General features: G+C 46.8%; 1 protein-coding gene across 1 annotated transcript in view; it reads right to left on the bottom strand.

The window, feature by feature from the left end:
* Positions 1–18421, bottom strand: part of hectd4 (HECT domain E3 ubiquitin protein ligase 4) — an 80968-nt gene that overhangs the window by 56256 nt on the left and 6291 nt on the right. The window contains exons 2-17 of the mRNA XM_076289303.1: positions 17274–17932; positions 15446–15535; positions 13351–13478; positions 11820–11928; positions 11173–11311; positions 9901–10071; positions 9320–9512; positions 8890–9048; positions 6797–6910; positions 6259–6399; positions 4991–5226; positions 4510–4652; positions 2244–2314; positions 2042–2147; positions 1414–1534; positions 884–1012 (exon numbers count right to left, since the gene is read on the bottom strand). Coding sequence (XP_076145418.1) covers positions 884–1012; positions 1414–1534; positions 2042–2147; positions 2244–2314; positions 4510–4652; positions 4991–5226; positions 6259–6399; positions 6797–6910; positions 8890–9048; positions 9320–9512; positions 9901–10071; positions 11173–11311; positions 11820–11928; positions 13351–13478; positions 15446–15535; positions 17274–17932 — 2709 coding nt within the window. The remainder of the gene's footprint in view (positions 1–883; positions 1013–1413; positions 1535–2041; positions 2148–2243; positions 2315–4509; positions 4653–4990; positions 5227–6258; positions 6400–6796; positions 6911–8889; positions 9049–9319; positions 9513–9900; positions 10072–11172; positions 11312–11819; positions 11929–13350; positions 13479–15445; positions 15536–17273; positions 17933–18421) is intronic.

Raw genomic sequence — 18421 nt, forward strand, 5'->3', positions numbered from 1 at the left:
GACAGTCCCCCCCCCCTCCTATTTTTTTTCTCATCGGATCTGCATCGATCTCAAATATGACATTTCTAAAATCAAATTGACGGAAATCCGTCCTATGACGGAGAACTTTAATCCTTGTACAGTACAGTGGCAACGTAGCTGTAACAACTATTACGTGTCCAGAGGATTTGAGCTTGCTGGATGGCAACAGCAAAGTGCTCAATACACAGTAAAGATCACAATAATCCAAACAACTGGGTTCAAAGATTCCTTAAAGAAATGCTTGGGTGTGCAGTAGCGAAAGGAAAATATTGTCAAACCGCAAGTGCATAATTTCTCTTTAATGGTGAGTCATGGTCTGGTTCTCAATGATGAAACGCACAGACTTAATTATATTTCTTATTAGGCTGATTTAGGAGTCCTAGGAATGCTTTTCTGCTCAAAATATTCACTGAGGTAATGTCTCTTTTCAGGGCCCTGTACAGCCATCCATTTCAGGGGTACTTCAATGTCTGAGGTTTTAATACTTCCTTGCAAAACCTTTTCACACAAATTAAAGATCAATCTTTGAATGCTAATATTACAGCATCCAGGAAGTCTAGGTCATTCTATACCGGGCAGGGAAATGTACCCTATTGATAAGCTACAATGGCACAGCAAATGACCAAGGCTGATACACGCAGACTACGACGCTCTAACCTACTTAGAAGACTGCAGTAAAAACTACTTGCAAGCCAGCACAAGCCATGCCCACAAATAACAACTGCAGCCATGGCGTTCTGCACGGCTCCTTGGACAGGACAGGCAGGGGCGCAGCACATGACGCGAGTGCACGTTCCGCGCGGACAGCACACAGAACAGAGACAGAACGGACGAGTAGGGGGATTTTAAAGGGGATGTTTACCTGTACCTTCATTGTTTCCCCTTGGAGGGAGCTGTCGCTGTCATCAGCGTCATCCGGCCGGAGCAGGATGGTGTTGCTGAGTAAGTGGTTCTGAACCGCCATGAGGTAGCGCAAGCTTGGAGAAGCCACCTGCAGGCCAACAGCAGAGGGATTGATTAGGGTACAGGATACTCTGTGTAGAAGTGTGTGTGATTATATATTCATAATATATGATGTATATGAGCCATAAGTGCCATTATGTTGTTTGCACAGAATGCTGCGTTGTTACAAGTTTTCCCACAGTGATGATTTACAGAAGACAGTTCTCTATGTGTGTTATTCATTTTTACTTCAACATGCAGAGCATTATACTGCAGGACCAACAAAAGATGGTCAAATTCAACCGTGTGAGCCAATCACAGATCAAACAGATGGCTTCATTGATGTTGGCACTGCGGTGGTCTAATCTATACCACAGAGAGCAAAATGGCTTTTGACCAACGGGGACCGAGAGGCCCATTAGCAGCTGACACAACAGCCGCGAGACGCACTGGCACTGTGGACAGGAGCTTCTGGAAGTCGTCCCGGGCCACGGTTTGGCATTTGGTGATGAGAAGGCAGGACTCGCGCACCACTGTCTTCAGGATGTAGTGCAGCAGTTCATCACTCAGCCTGCAGGGGGAGCAGAGAGAAGTGAGCGTGAGGGAGAGATAGGGAGGCTGACAGCTCTTCTGTTGAGAGGTGATTCAGTGCACTGAAAATCAGCCTGAAACCAGAAGAGCACAAATTGCTCTGGTAATGTGCAATACAGAATTGGCCAAGAATTTTATCTCCATGGCAGCAAAATCAATTAGACGTTAAATGTTTCGTGATAATTTATGAGACATAACTAAAAGCTGCATGCAATTCACAATGGCCAGCCAATCTCTGATTAGTTGACTATATTTATTTGTTGACTGAAGAAACTGAAGCATGTGAGTGGGGAATGGGATGACCAAACAGATTTAACGCTTCTGGATTTCTCTCTCAGAGGGGCTTTCTAGGGTCACTGACGTTTCAGTATGAAAATTACCTGATATATTCTTTATTCGACAGCAAGCTTATTTCATTAAGATGGACATCTGTGCATAGACAGGTCAGTGGCAGAGGGACCACAGGCTAGTAAGGTGTGCTAGTTACCTGTAGTGGTCGTCGTCCTCGCTGCCGAAGCGGTTCTTCTGCAGCTGGTCGGACAGATTGGTGAGGATGACGTCCCGTAACTGGGACAGGCCACTGTTCCTCTCGCCTGCAAACAGTTAACACGCCACACAACGGTCAAAGTGATTTTACGCCTGTCATTTACACGGCTGAGGTCTCTGTGTGAACAGGTCTGGAATTTTACCTTCCGTCAGGACCAGCTTCAACAAGTTGTTCAAGTCCGTCTCCCCCGAATACAAGATATTCAGACCAGAGCTAGAAAAGAGGACAGTGGGTTCACTTATAAGTTAATGTTGTAGATGTGGCAACAATAACATTATACTGTTATTTAAAAAAGGATTTTTGAGCTATTTGCATATTCCTTTCATACTGGATGTTCCTTACTGTGAAGGATTGCACCAGACTGGCAGTCAGATAGGGGGCAATACACAAGGCAAGGCATTAATACCACTGTGCACAAACTAATTAAATTACTGCGCAAAATCATTTCACTTTTTCAATAATATAATCCTGTGCGCATGACCTTACTGTTAAAAACGCAGTGACTGGCCCCAGCTGTGGCGCAACTGGCTGGGGCACCTGCACCGTACGCCGGCGACCCGGGTTCAATTCCCGCCCCGTGGTCCTTTCCGGATCCCACCCCTGCTCTCTCTCCCACTCATTTCCTGTCACTCTCCACTGTCCCATCATTAAAAGGTAAAAAAAAAGGCCAAAAAAAATATATACTTAAAAAAAAAAAAAAAAAACAAACAAAAAAAAAAAACACAGTGACTACGAGCTATCATTAAGGTAAACCTCCGTCACATTCCGCTAAATATCATTAAGGTAAACCTCCGTCACATTCCGCTAAATATCATTAAGGTAAACCTCCGTCACATTCCGCTAAATATCATTAAGGTAAACCTCCGTCACATTCCGCTAAATATCATTAAGGTAAACCTCCGTCATATTCCGCTAAATATCATTAAGGTAAACCTCCGTCACATTCCGCTAAATATCATTAAGGTAAACCTCCGTCATATTCCGCTAATATCATTAAGGTAAACCTCCATCATATTCCGCTAAATATCATTAAGGTAAACCTCCGTCATATTCCGCTAAATATTAAGAAGTGCTAGTATTTCTGCTTGATTACGCACTGCAGCGTATAAATAAATTAGCAAATATTGGCATCACCACATCTCAAGCTCACATTCCCACCTCTCGAATAATAAGCATCACAGCTTTTAGAACCGTTGTAAACAAAACCAATGAGGCAATAGCAGACCTTTGTCCTAATGGACACAAACAATACACACACAATTACAGACCTGCCAACCTTGAAGACATATTTTGAGTAGCACCTCAAGCCAAGAAAAAAAAACTGCTCACGTCGACCTCCATGCATGCAGCCAAAAACAGACATAGCAAGATACATTTTGGATGGGGACCCATCTTTAATGTCGCATATCTATCTAAATTTGATCAAAGGTGGATGTTTTCACCTTTTAGCGTAGTTTTAAGTAAAAAATCGTCCCAGTGTACTTTGATGTGAAAATGCGTGGTTGCTACGCAAAATGCATACAAGTTGGCAGGTCTGCAATTATTACAACAATATTTCTATAAAACTCCCACCCCAATAAACACTACTAAACTGAATTGAATTCATTACACTGTTCGAGCTCATCCCACTGTTCTCAAGCTCAGAACCACAAGTTCCCTCCGTGACTAACACCGGCCAATATTTTCCATCCCTGGAAGTAAATCCAGGGCAGCAGTCTACAGAAACGAACAACATAATCATTTTTCTTCATTGAGCTGTGTGTGCCCGGCATGGCTTGGTCTACTCTATCTGTGATGCATCACAAACTGAGAAACTGCGGTACACCCATTGAGTTCATGGCACTTTTCTCTCCCAAACGGTTCAATATGTTCTCAGCAGGGGAGCGAATGGAGCAGACATGGATGCATGGATGAGACGCTGTGATGGCTTCTGAGCTCCACGATGACACACGATGTCAGGCCACAGCACTGCTTTCTGTCTGACAAAACAGCCTCACAGAGAGCAGCTGAGGCCTCTCCTGAACGCTGGCTAAAGCGGTCAGCATGAGCACACTCACTCCCCTGTCTTTTCATACTTGGAAAGTACATTAGCTGTCCGAATAGTCACTAGTCCATCTCCATTCAGATTCACGCAAAGATTCCACTTGGTCTTGTACTAAAAACGTATCACTGTGTCCATCACACAGCTTCTACTTTAGTGAGATATGGCCATATTAATATTGATAATACATTTGATCTATAAATGCCTTTCAAGTCACCCAAGGACACTATACAATTTCAAGGTTCATGGACGTTATACATTACATACAGGCAGACATTACAAAGGACACAGAAATTACACAGAGCGCATTGTACAATTAAAAGTTTAAGGCGCTACACACTACATACAAACAGACAGGTGAGTTTACCTGATGGCCAGGCAGACTTCCCTCTGGATCTCAGCTCCAATCTGACCCACCGGAGCCATCAGGAGCTGCCACAAAAGCAGGCCGGCACGCCGCACACTCTCCCGGTTCTGCTCCGACTGCGGGTTAAAGAACCGGAACACCACCTAGAACAGGTACATGGAGAGTGGGTTAATGATTAGAACGAAGACAAAAAACAAGGGGAAACGTGGGGAGAAGACAGCAATAGAGTTAGTGGAATTAAACGTTGGAGTGGAGAACAGCTCTATAAGTATACAGACATTCATTGAGATTAAACTCAACCCAGACGCTTTTTGTCTAATGTACTTCTAACGCACTTTCCCTTTTGAATATTCTTTTTCTCTGCTCATTTTCAAAGCACTTTTGAAAGCTATCGGAATTGTGCCACATGAATAAACCTGCCCCTAAATGGAAGGTCCACCACACCACCCTCCGGGCACCGCCGCGTGTCACGTCCACTCACCTGAAAGACGACCAGGATGCAGCGGATGATGCAGGTGTCGCCGTTGACCATGGCCTTCTCCATGATGTCGCAGATGCTGCTGAAGTGGCGCGCCTCCATGGGGTGCTGCTTGCCCAGCAGGGGCCCCATGGGCATGGTGGGGCCGCTGGCCGCCAGCAGGTTCAGCTGGTGGATGCACATGGCGCCCACGTGGTGCAGCAGCTGGCTGATGACCTTGCCCGTCCCCACCATCTCGTCTGGAGGAGGAGGAGGAGGAGGAGAGGCCAGTTAAAAGGGACAGGCTAGGGATTCAGGGGGAAAGGCTGGAGCTGATGTTCTTAATGAAATGGACAATCTAATTAGACCCCTTCCTCTTCCGTGTCTCTGAAGTAACGCGTGTGGGAGGTGGCAGTGTAGTGGCTAAGGAGCTCGGCTAGCATGCAGTAGCCACACAAAAGAAATGTATTCAATTCCCAACTCCAGAGAGACTGGCACCTGCTATTGGGATCTGTGAGTCGCTTTGGACAAAGATGTCAGGTGAATGCATAAATAGAGCAACGTGTTGATGACATGGTAGGACAGGGGTTATCATGCCTGAGACATTGTCTGACCTCCGTTTTAGATCGAGGACTGTGAAGAGCAATGTGTTGAATTAGAAAACAAGTATTGTATTGCTTTGTAATGTATAACTGGACTGCACTTGTTAAGGTACAAACAAATACAAGCCAGCAACAACAAACAATGTCTACCACGCGCTACAACAAATGCAGCTACTACACTGGTTCACCACTAGTGAAGACAGTCATTATATAATTAGTGCCAGATGCAGTCTAGCCCTGTAATTGTGACTTCCTGCTCCACAAGAGTCTGCTTCTTGTATACAGAATAGCTGGTTAAAACACACACTGTCTTTGGGAAGATGGTCTGTTTGTGTACAACATGCTGTTTTGTAAACAACCGTTTTACACACAACTTGTATTGCTATAAAACAGGCAAACCAGATGGGGCCTGCCAAAGGTGGCATAACCCTCTAGGACGCAATATACTTAATGACCGCAATGTTGACCATTATCTGTGTAATGGGTGTGTGGTACACTTTCATCTTTATGGGACACATGCAGAGTGTGTTCCACATTAAAGCTTAACATGGTGTACACTTAACAATGGCTTAAGAATGTGAGGGCTTCTGATAACAGCCACAAAGAGACAGATGTAGAGAGAGAGAGAGAGAAAGAGGGAGGGAGAGAGAGAGAAAACGAGTGAAGGGCATGGAAAAAGGCATGTCTTACCCGTGGGCTCTTGGATGAGGTGGCTAACGCCCAGACGTTGGCACACGTGATGGAAGGCCTGGTTGCCAGGGTTACACCACTGGTCCATGTAGTCGCTGGAGCACGTCCAGATCAAGTTGTTTAGGGCGTCATAGCAGGCCCCTGAAAACACCAGCGTAGGAGAAGCACTTAAAACTCCAGCTACAGAGAGCCCTACCATCATGCTGCCTACGCCTCTCTGAAACAAGGGCTTTGCAATATCCCTCAGACAAAGGTGATGAAGTGGAACACATTTGCAATTAGCGAAGCATATTTTCATTACTAATAACAGCTGAGGTGGGGGAGCTAATTACAACCAAGACATTTATAATTACCATTCAACATGAGGCTGGTCAGGAGGAAATGACATACTATCACACACATTATGCATAATCAGTTCGCACAACACACACAGTGTGTGTCTCGTTCCTTTGTCTTTTCTCATTCCTGCCATGTCTGGAAACCAGAGTCGTTTCCAGACACTTGTGCCAATGCGACCAGGTTAAAGATGTGCCCTTACCCAGTCCTCCAACCTGGGCGCCACGGCCTAGAGAGCTGCCCGGGGCGTCGATGAGGTCCACACGGCTGAGGAACTGACCATCTGCTAGATTGAACACCAGACTGGACGCTAGGACTGGAGAGAAAGAGGTAGACCAAGACGGAGGGTGAAGGATGAGAAGGACAATGAGAAACAGCAGAAATGTGAACAGTCCATACAAATATGTGGAGCAGGAAAGAAACTATTATAAAGCCTTATGGCCTGTGCAGATTACACTATATACACTATTTCCACGATGGTCTTTGCGATTAACCATGTCAGACTAGGCGATCATAGAAACATAAATTCTTGCCGCGTCTTGGAGATTGGCTACATTAGTCCTACAAGATCATGTAGCCTACCGTAGCCTACTCGTTGCGTGTCGTCATAGTGTTTAGGTCAACATGGGAGTCGTAGCAGATTCCCCAAATTTCTGACATGCTAAACTTTTGGTCGTGGAGTCGTGAAATGTTGCAGACAATAAATCGCAGGTCATTGAATATGTCACATTACAAGTAGGGCTGCACGATATTAGGAAAACATGCGATATGCGATACCATTATTGAGTACTGCGATAACGATATAATTTGCGATATTTAAATATACTGCTCAATAAAGGTTTTCCACACATATTTTGAAACCTTCCACCCTTTTCTCCATTCTCAAACTACATTCACAGAATGTCTGACAGTTCTTGCAAAATAAAACACTCGCCTCAAAAGTTTTACTTGTGCTCAGAACCAAACAGTGACAGAGTGATTCAGTGTATGATTGAAGTGTTCCCTTAATTTTTTTGAGCAGTATATTTAATGTTTTTTTTTTCATTCTGCTTGCTGCAAACATACACTGTAGGGTTGGGGGGGGGGGGGGGGGTAAATGTATAATTACAGAAATAAATGTATAATTTTTAAATAATATAAAATATCATGTAGCCTATATGGCCTGATGAAAGTGGACAGCTAAGAGACCTACTGACTAGGCTATCGAAGTTGTGTGGAAGATCTGCTCCTAATCCTCATAAAAGACGGGTGGACAGCCAATCTGAACACTTGTGCACCAACCAGCGGAATATTCCACATTGCCAGCCTTCGATGGGCCTAGCAAAGAAGCTAGGCCTACTTAAGCTATATCGCGGCAATCATCTCAGTCTGTAACCTCATACAGTACGCTGCGCATCCCACGTTATTAGGCTACCGGCATGCCGACTACGAGAGCAGCGGAAAGTGAAAGTAATTGGGCTGCAATCGCACAGTCCAGAAGTAGGTTAAATAACTTTTACAAATAACGAATCCTGATTACCTCTGTGCTGCTGTCTGGGGCTTTTGCTAAATGCAAATCATGAAATACAAGCCTTACAGACAGTGAAAGACAACTTCTGATATAACGATAACGAAAGAAATTGTTTATTTTAACACGGTGGAGAAGGACGCATTTGCGCTGTGTTTGTAACACGGCATCCTTCATAAACCCAAAATATTCCCATATAACAGACGTGCTTTTCCTTTTAGTCACTAATTCCTCTTCACCCAAGTGTAGCCTACCTCGCTCGACTCACTATTTTCAGCCATCACGACTTAGCTCCCGCTCTAACACCTAAAACACCACACACCTAAACTGGTAGGGGACGGGCTTCTTGGGCTGCATGACCGCATCAGTTTGGTAAAATATGTTGACATTCAGAATGTGAATACACCATAGACTGTATGGAATGCGCACGGCACAGAAAATGTATCGAATTTATCGAAAATTAAGTCATCTTTGCGGTATGTCCATCGCAAGTGTTGATATCGCGATAACGATAGATTTTAGATATATCGTGCAGCCCTAATTACAAGACGCGTTTCTCTTTCGACGTCATTCCCAATCTTTCATATTCCGGCACGACACTGGAAATTTGTCAGCTACGACAAAATCGTAGCAAAATCGGGCTAAAATCGGGTAATCTGCACAGGCCATTAGAGAGAGACCATATAGCCTTGCTGGTTGCTTTTATTTGATTGACATGAATGACCCAAAGCAACACATTAGAAGTGTTCCAGAAGTGCTTAGTGCGACTGCGGTGTCTCGGGTCTTACTCTTGAGGGAGGACAGGCCGCTTGTGCCTCCGAACAGGGAGCGGGTGGCTGAGCTGCCCGCTACGCCTGGCGGCGGCGCCACCATCACCATGTAGGTGCCGCACACGTACATGGGCGTCTTCCTCAGGGTCTTCAGTGGGAGTCCACAGCTGGTGTTGACTACTGGACGAGAGATGGCGTGGAAGTGGTGAAACAGAGAGAGAGAAGCAAAGACATGAGAGAGAAGAAAGAAAAGTTTAGAAAAATCAGCGCAATCACAAACAAATGCCACCACCAATCAAAACTGAAGGGATGCAGACCCCCATCCCCAGACGCAGTCTACCTCATCATATGATCACAACCATGATTACCATCAACATCACTACCATCATTGTCCGGCCATTTTGAAAGTGACCACCACCCCGTCGGCGGTGTGATTGTGGCGGCTCACCTGACTGCTCCTCCTTGACGGGGTTGGTGATGGCCGAGCCGGTGAGGGCGGCGAGCGTGGCCGAGTGTGAGGCGCGGAAGCGCGACATGCGGCTCAGCAGCAGCTCATTCAGACACTTGGACGACTCGCCCTCCTTGCGCGACAGGATGACGCGCTCCTGAAGGACGTCGGCCACGCACAGCCCCGACTGCGTCTGTGGGGGGCAGGACAGAAAGGGCCGAGTCAGAGACAGGTGAGTCCTGATTCAAAGCACACATCAGACTAGGAGACACTGCTGCAATTCCTATCACTGGTACATTACCTCAAGCTTACTTTTAGGAATAATAACATTCAAGGCTCCATTCAACACTCCAGACACACAAAATCGATATATCTGTGCAATCAATCAATCGATCAATCAATCAAGAGATGTACAGGGGCGACAGATGTAAATTTGTGCTATAATCTGGCTCAGTCATATAATGCACATATTTCCTGTAAAATAAACTTATCAATGAACCAATCAGATCAATCAATCATAATGTATTTCCACTGCCATTATCTGTGTGTGAGGCTTGTCGCTAGTCTGTGGGTGGTCTTACTGAGAGCTGGAAGACGTCCATGAAGACGGAGTGGCCTTTCTGGGTCTTCTCGTTGAGGCTGACGGGGGACCAGACCCAGTAGAGGTAGCTGCCGTCCGAGCACAGGTGCAGGGAGGTCAGGCTGCTGCCCACGGGGAAGTGGTGGGCAGGCATGGCCACCATCTGCACCACCTGGGAGAGCGAGCGAGAGCGAGAGCAAGAGAGAGAGAGCAGGCGGGCACAGAAGATGCCAACGGAGGATTAACACAGATTAGCAGTTGTGACGAGCTTGTATCTATCTACCAATGTAATCAAGGTTCAGCCATAATTGAGCTCATCTGAGGATGACTAACTGGCAAAATCAACTTGAAGCCCAACTCACGCCTTCCACTGCTAAAACATTTGATATTCAAGATCTCTGTGATAACTGCTGATACATTTAAAAGAAAGGTTTTCACATATTCATACTTTACCCAGGAAAAGATATCTAATGGTCTATAACTTGAGGACAATTAAGTTAATGCTTGATTGTCAATTCTCAAGCTGATGAGGCAGCCAAAGTGAATGCAAAAAGTTACAAATATCAATTTTAAAATGCAAGTGGTAAAATTCTCTTTACTTCTGACACACTGTGGCAAAGTGATTGATGGGGGATGAGAATCTAGCAGTGTTAACATTAAAACCAGAATAAAACGTCAATATTTTCAATGAATGTGGCTAAAGCATGGAAACGTGGTGCGACGCCCCTTTTCACACTCTTCTCTGCACGGACTCAGTGTTGTGAAGTGAGGTCCAGCTGGCGTGTTCAGCACTCCAGTGTGAAACAGAGTGCTGATGTTCACACTAGCCGGTGAAGAGGGTGAAACACCCAGCAGCACTAGTGAGTGTGTGAGAGTTATGCACCACCGGATGTGTGTTTGTGTGTATGCGCGTGTTTGGTAGTGCAACTGCACATGGACAATGTAGGAGTTGATAACTTAAGTCAGCGTGTGTCTGACTGGTCAGTGAAATCGTCCATGCCACGACAGGTGTATGCAGGCAGGGAAAGTCATTATTTACTTTTGAGTGGCTGGTGAATTTGACCATGTACTTGTCATTGGCTGGTACAAATAGATGTTTTAACTTAAAAGTTAATTTCCAGCCCTGGGTGGATGAGTGTTTTGCACAAAGAGTAAAGGGGCTGCAGATAATAGCTTGTGTGTGTGTGTGTGTGTGTGTGTGTGTGTGTGTGTGTGTGTGTGTGTGTGTGTGTGTGTGTGTGTGTGTGTGTGTGTGTGGGTTTGTGTGCATTACCTGCAGCGTGTAGGGGTCCATGACCTGGCAGAGTTGGTGTGGTTTGGCATCAAAGGAGGCGGGGCGATGGAGTAGGCGGCCACTACAGTAGACCACCCAGCCAGCCTCCAGCTCCTCATTACGACAGTACACAAAGCCCCTGAGAGAGGGATGGAGAGAGAGAGAGATAAAAGACATTTAGATGATGTCAGTGCATTTGAACAGTACTCTTGAACATAACATCACTGTTATGTGGGACAGGTCCACATGTAGCGTGTGAGTAAAGGAAGAGCATGTGTTATTGGCATTGAGAAAGTATCTTGACATGTGGAGATGAGGTGGGAGGGCCTGTATATTGATAGCAGAGGTGAATATTACTCTGGACATGTGTACGTGTGTGGCTACAAATGTGACCAACATTACAAATACCCTGATGAAGAAGTACACAACGTTCACCAGGGTATATCAATGGTCAGATATGTTAAATATGTGCAGGGTATTTTGTGTGTGTGTGTGTGTGTGTGTGTGTGTGTGTGTGTGTGTGTGTGTGTGTGTGTGTGTGTGTGTGTGTGTGTGTGTGTGTGTGTGTGTGTGTGTGTGTGTGTGTGTGTGTGTGTGTGTGTGTGTGTGTGTGTGTGTGTGTATTTTTAGCTCTAGGTTCGCGTTACCTCAGTGTGCCGTGCAGGCCGGAGCCGAGCTTGCTGAGGCCTCTCCCAAAGGAGTTGGTGGTGTAGAGATAGAGGCCGTCAGTGGCCAAGCAACGGCCCAGGTCTGTGTCTGCAGCAGGGGGAGACAGAGAGGAGAGAGAGAGAGAGAGAGAGAGAGAGTGAGAGAGAGAGAGAGAGAGAGGGAGGAAGAGAGAGATGAAACAGGTGATAATAAAGATAAAGTCATTAGGAAACAGGTACACACAGAGCAGTGGGATGACGACAAGAAAAAAAACGAAAGGGATGGAACCAATCACTTTGTATACGTCCCATGAGAGAACATGGGGAGAGAGAGAGAGAGAGAGAGAGAGAGAGAGAGAGAGAGAGAGAGACACACACACACATAAGCTATTGACTTTGACTCATAGCAGGTGGTGTGGCGGGGGGAGACTGCGGGCCCCTGATTCATTCGAGGCCGCTAGACTTCCCAAGGATCAGCAGGGGGCTCATTGCACCAGCGCCTCACCCCCAAACCAGACTCTCTCCAGCCTGCTTCCTCATCAGCCGCCATACTCTCTCTGCCTACTTATGGTGACTCAGTAAGAGCGCTAGCGTGGAGATGGAAAGCAACCACTTGTGTTCTGTTCTGAGTCCAGCGATCAAATCTGTGTGTGGAGTTCTGTGAATGCTCCACTGAGCTATAACGTGAAGAGTAGCAAGATCATATATACGTATGCATACACCTTGAGAATGGGTATCTGCTGGACATCACCATTATGATTGAGTGTGTTCTTCTGCCTGCGGGATGGCAACCTTTATCAGCTCCGTGTGCTGAAACTACATACAGGAGGGTGTCTGAAAGCAGGGCAGCTGATCTGGGAGCAGCTCAGCTGGTCTGCACCTACAAGGGTTTCTGGAATGGACGGTGGTGTGGGCAGGTCAGGTCACGTCCCAAATCAGCGACTTGTGAACTGAAGGGGGGGGGGGGGATGTATTGGCTTACAGGAGTGCCCAAGGTCAGCTCATCGATCACTCGGCACCAGAATTGTGCTCAGAAACATAGCAACTATCGGCTTCATGAGGAGAATGCGCCTCTTTAACAGTCAAAATGAGCCCAAACTACACAGTGCCAGGGCGTCCCATGAAACACTGAAATGAATAATATACGGATGGATATGAATTAATCATCGCATTGGAAGGGAGGGGGGGGGGGGGGGGGGGCTGGCACTGAATTTAAAAAGGCCAATGGACTTCGTCCAGTATACTGACACCAGCATGCTGAAGACAAAGAGCTTAGTCATAGCTTACCGCACATGCCCAATGGGAGAAGTATGTGCACAAACAAGCACGCAGAGGACGCTATAGAGGCGGCCTATAAAATGCCAATGCAGTTCCACTCACTCACAATACAGCGCAACACACATCCATGCATGTGTGATGAGAGAAACACAGATACTGACACTGAGACAGACAGACCATTCACACCCCACCCTTTTCACCACAAACAAACAAACAATCAAACAAACAAACACACACACACACACACACACACCTTTGCTCTCAGCTGCGGCTGCATTGCTGTCTGGGGTAGGCAGCATGTCCTCAAAGCCCCAGGAGACACTGTGTTTCCCCCCTAATAAACATGATGGAGAGCCCGGCCCCCCCTCTAGAAGCAGCAGCCTGCGAGAAAGAAAGACATGAGAGAGAGAGAGAGAGAAAGAGAAAGAGAAAGAGAAAGAGAAAGAGAAAGAGAGAGTTTAATTACAGTGACACCTACACAGGAGTGCAAAACACAAGGCAGGGATGCTGACAACACTTTAAAGTGATCCCCAACACGAGCCAAAGCCACTGAGGGCCACCAACTGCTGTTTGCGGACGTGATGGTATTAACAATACAACAGATTCTAAAATATAGAACAAAAAAAGAAAAATAAACCAGCAATAAGAAGCAGTTCATGTGTCAGGTGAAGAGACGACCTATTTATAGACATGGCAGGCACATTGCGTAGGTTAGCGGCTGTCGCTGTGCCCTCGGGCACCTTGGAGTGATACCGGGCACCTTGGAGTGATACCAGTCACCCATGTATGGCCGATAACGATAACCAATGTTTATTGGTTTGTTGTGGCCGATATCGATACGATAACGGACTTGAGATTGATAAGAGTGCTGCAGAAAACTAGAGAGATAGAGCGGGGTGATACTGAAAACTGGGCTGTTCTTGCCAAATAATTACCGGTAACTAGGCGTATAGACCCTTTTAGTTGTTTCCTAGACGGTTTCTGGTTGAAACGTTCAAAACCAACGCAGATACTTTTAAATGAAAATGAACCAGACTTCAGCATAATGCTCTACAAAATAATGCTCTTAAAACTTTTTTGTCCCCAAGTTTCCATTAGCTCAATGTTGTTTTCTGTGCCACTGGAAATGCCTTAGGAATGCACGTTTGTTTATGCAACTGAAAGGGTAAATATGGGGAAGCAGTGGCCTACTAGTTAGGGCTTCGGGCTTGTAACCGAAGGGTTGCTGGTTCGATCCCTGACCCAGTAGGAAAAATGTGGGCGGGGGAAGTGGTTGAGCACTGCTCTCCCATGCCCACATCCACGGCTTAAGTGCCCTTGAGTAAGGCACCTAACCCCTCACTGCTCCCCGAGCGCCGCTGTAGCAGGCAGCTCACTGCTCCGGGTTAGTGTGTGCTTCACCTCACTGTGTGTTCACTGTGTGCTGTGTATGTTTCACTAATTCACGGATTGGGATAAATGCAGAGACCAAATTTCCCTCACGGAAGCAAAAGAATATACTTATAAGAAAAAAGTCACTAACTATAAAGATTTTAGGATGATTCAAAGGATTAAGATATGCAATAGCGTTTTTTTTTTTCTTCTCCTTTTCGTGTCACATTTAACGGTTTTATCTCAGTGGTAGAACGTTCAGGTCATTAGCAAATTGGCTGGAAGGTGAATTAGCTCAGCCTCCAAACACAGCGGTGGGCAGGGCAGCGCGGCCCTGATCATATCAAAACACCGGCCTTGCTCTCACTGAATGATGTTAGGAGCTCATCATGTGCAGGAAACCAAAGGAAAGTCAGGAAGTGGTGGTAACAGTCATTAGTCACTACATAGCCACTTAATTAAGGGATTAGCATTTGATGTGTTATGACCATAGACTGTTCATATAGAACAGTGAATGGTTATGACGATGTTAAGATTTGTGTCAATGTATGTGCTAATATGTTAAGCATGTTAATGTTAATAGATCTGCATTAGAAATCTATGCATTAGTTATTAGAGAGAGTTACTATATCTGTATAGTCTCACTAAGCTATAAGATATATTCATCCATAATCCAGCAATTCCTTGTCCATATAGCAGAACTGTTCAACAAAGTAGAATAAAACCAGTTCTGTCTAATGCAAATCCAGTTCTAATGCTTGTCATGAAAAACAAGCGCAGTGTGTAAAAAGATAACATTGCTGGCTTGTGTGCTTTCCCTTCCACTTACAGACAGCTCAAAGCCAGTTCAAAATGTCCCCAAAATGTTCTACGATGACAAGTGAACAGTGGGGGCATTGGAGTGCCCTGCCGGATGTGGACGGCCCTGCTGGTAATAGGCATGCAGGTGCTGTGCGGGAGTGACCGGGCACGCTCACCTGTACAACACGTCGGCCACAGGCAGCTGGCCTAGGTCTGTCTGCTTCTGCAGCAGGTGGACTGTGTGGATGAACGTCTTCAAGGATCCCCTGGGGAAAGACAAACACACACACACATAGACAGAAAGACGAGGAATTATATTAGGTGGATGACAAAATAACATTATGAGAATAAGGGGAGGAGTGTTTCTGGATGTGTATGGTTTATGGAGTGTGGGAAGTCATCGGCAGTGTGAGTCAGTGTTACACAGGCACAGGGCTGAGGTCATAATATTAGCTGATTCAGACCTGCTTGACACAAATGCCTCAAAAGTTCGCTTTCTCCACAGCTGCTGACGTCATCAAATGAGGACAAGACAAAGTGGTGTGACATTTAACCCCTGCATTTGTCTGTGTGTGTGTGTGCCTTTGTGGGTGTTAATCATGACATCCCCATATTGAGTTTGTGTTCAAGTGAACGGAGTGTTTTTGGGAGTCAGTCAAAACACAGCCTCCACAACAACACAACACACAAACAACACAAAACAAAGATACAAACACACGTCGAGACAGACATAAACAGTGCATCTAGAATATACGAGTCAGATTCTGTCCACCAATCCCAATACAAACACCTCCCATCCCACCCTTCTGAAAGCCCAGGCTCTGCCTCCCTCTGACCCCTGTGTGTTGGGTGGGGGGGGGGGGGGGGGGGTGGTGGTGGTGGGGGTCGTGGGGACGTAAAGAGCCCAGCAGAAGCCAGAACGCTGGACGCTTCCCTCACACAAAGAGCCAAAGAGACGCTTGCACAAAAGCAGCAGAGCCCAGAACGCCACTGCCACCACCACCATCACCACCACCACCACCACCACCTCCATTTCACCACTCTGCTTTTGACAACTCAAGCTCCCGTGTCACCGCCAGCAGTGGGCTTTAAAAAGCAATGGAAACCACACAAAGAAAACAGAAGACAGAAGGAAGAGAGAGAGAGAGAGAGAGAGAGAGAGAGAGAGAGGAGAGAAAGAGAGAGCAAGAACAGAACAAAGAGAGATTAACATGAGGGAGAAAATGGGCCTTTTGGCAGTTGGTAATTAAGTAAACTGTCCCCAAGTAAAAAGTCCCTGAAAAGTAACAGTAATATCATATGCCTCCTTCATCTTCCAATACCTTTTATGGACCTTTGCTCTCCTTCATATATAATGCAGGTCTCTCCTTATCTGCTCTCATTTTAAGCATTATGGGCCAAAAAGCAGAAGGAGCCATGCTGATCATAATGACCTAATTCACCTTAAAAAGTCACCCCACCTTCAACTACTGATGTCTACCCTCACATTGCTGGTTGATGTCATATTAGATCATCAGGGGTAACAGCCAGAGATTAAACAAAACAGGCCCTCAGCAGTGGTGCCTCTGGTTAACGCATTGACCTCATCCCCTCTTGAAACGCTCAGCCTACGGCGCCTCAGGCCAGAGGTCTAAATTGGGACGATGTTTCCTCAAAACACACACATCCATTGCAGTGTGATACAGAGCGACAGAAGAAGGCTTCGGGCTCATCACGAATACGGCTTACTGCACTAGGGATACACACACTCAGCCTAGAAAACCCTTGCTGTGATATTATTCAATCTCCTGAGAGATGATTCAATAATCCGCATTTTTTAACGGGTAACGTTACTGAATTTTTAATCTCTCTCTCTCTGTCTGTCTGTCTGTCTGTCTGTCTGTCTGTCTTTCGGGCAACAACAGCACTCTGCCGCCTCTGTTTAGGTGACTACCGCTGCATAATGTTGCCTCTTCTTCTCGTGATTATTGCGGGATATCTGCATTAAAAGGCCTTCTGTCTCACCTGGCACAGGCAAGCGCCACCAGGGCGGCGGCAGCGTTCTCCCTCTGCATCCCGTGCAGCGGGCGTGGGACCCCAGCCCCGGGCCCCCCCTCCTCCAGCCAGGTGCACAGCAGCCCCTCCAGGCCGTTGAGGCAGTCCGCGGGCTCCTTGCCCAGGCTGAGCGGCTGGCAGTCGCGCAGGCAGGTCAGCAGCACCTCGGCCGTGACACCGCAGAGCGCCGGGTCGTTGCGCGTTTGTGACTGCAGCAGCGGGAAGAGCAAGAGCAGCCCCACGCGCGAGGTGAAGGGCGCCTGCTCCGTGCCGCCCGCCTGGTGCCCGGCCGACTGGTGCCCGTGGTGGCCGTGCGAGTGGTGGTGGTGCAGCAGGCCCTGGCGCTTCAACATGGCCAGGGCCTCCTCGTCGGATCCCGACGTCCCGGACGAGCCCCCAACTCCGCCGCCGGACGCTGCGCCCACACCCATGGAGCTGGCCGAGGGGCCCGGGACGCCCTCGCGATCCTGCTGCTCCTCCAGGGCCAGCTGCCGCTGGGCGCCCCAGAGGCCCCGCAGCGCGTTGAGGCGGTACTCCAGCAGACGGGCGTACGCATTGCTCTGGTTGCCGCAGACGGCCCGCAGACGCTCAGCAAGCTCCACAGGGTTCTTCGTCTCAAAGGTGAGGATCTGAGAACAGAGGGAAAGAGAGGGGACCATTTCAGACAATCACTCCAAGACTACTAAATATATAGAATAAGTGTGTCGATATCAAACATCAAAACAGCTCCTCCACTGTGCTAGACATTAAAAAGAGCTTCCAACAAAGTTAATATGAATTTCAATATCATACTTTTATTTCTATTAACAATTCTCTCTACTCTCCCTGAACCTTACAACTGATCTGTTTTTTACTCCATTTCATAAAGAAATATACAAGAGTTGCTAGTACGACAGTAAGATTGTCTAAAACAGCTAAGTCATAACCGGTTCTGAAAGATTTCACTTCATCAGGTTAGCCCATACATGGGCAACATACGGCCCGCGGGCCACATCCGGCCCGTGGGCTTTCCCTGACCGGCCCGCGTAAGGTCCGTGAAAAAACAATAGTCAAGAGCCTAGCATAGAGATAATGCATGCAAATCAATATCGTTGTTTTTATTTTGAAAGCGACTGCTA

Source organism: Alosa pseudoharengus, unplaced genomic scaffold, assembly GCF_046254945.1.
Source record: "Alosa pseudoharengus isolate Yale_2024_CS ecotype anadromous, Long Island Sound unplaced genomic scaffold, YU_APseudo_1.1 YU_APseudo_1.1_scf_17, whole genome shotgun sequence".
NCBI classification, from domain to species: domain Eukaryota; kingdom Metazoa; phylum Chordata; class Actinopteri; order Clupeiformes; family Clupeidae; genus Alosa; species Alosa pseudoharengus.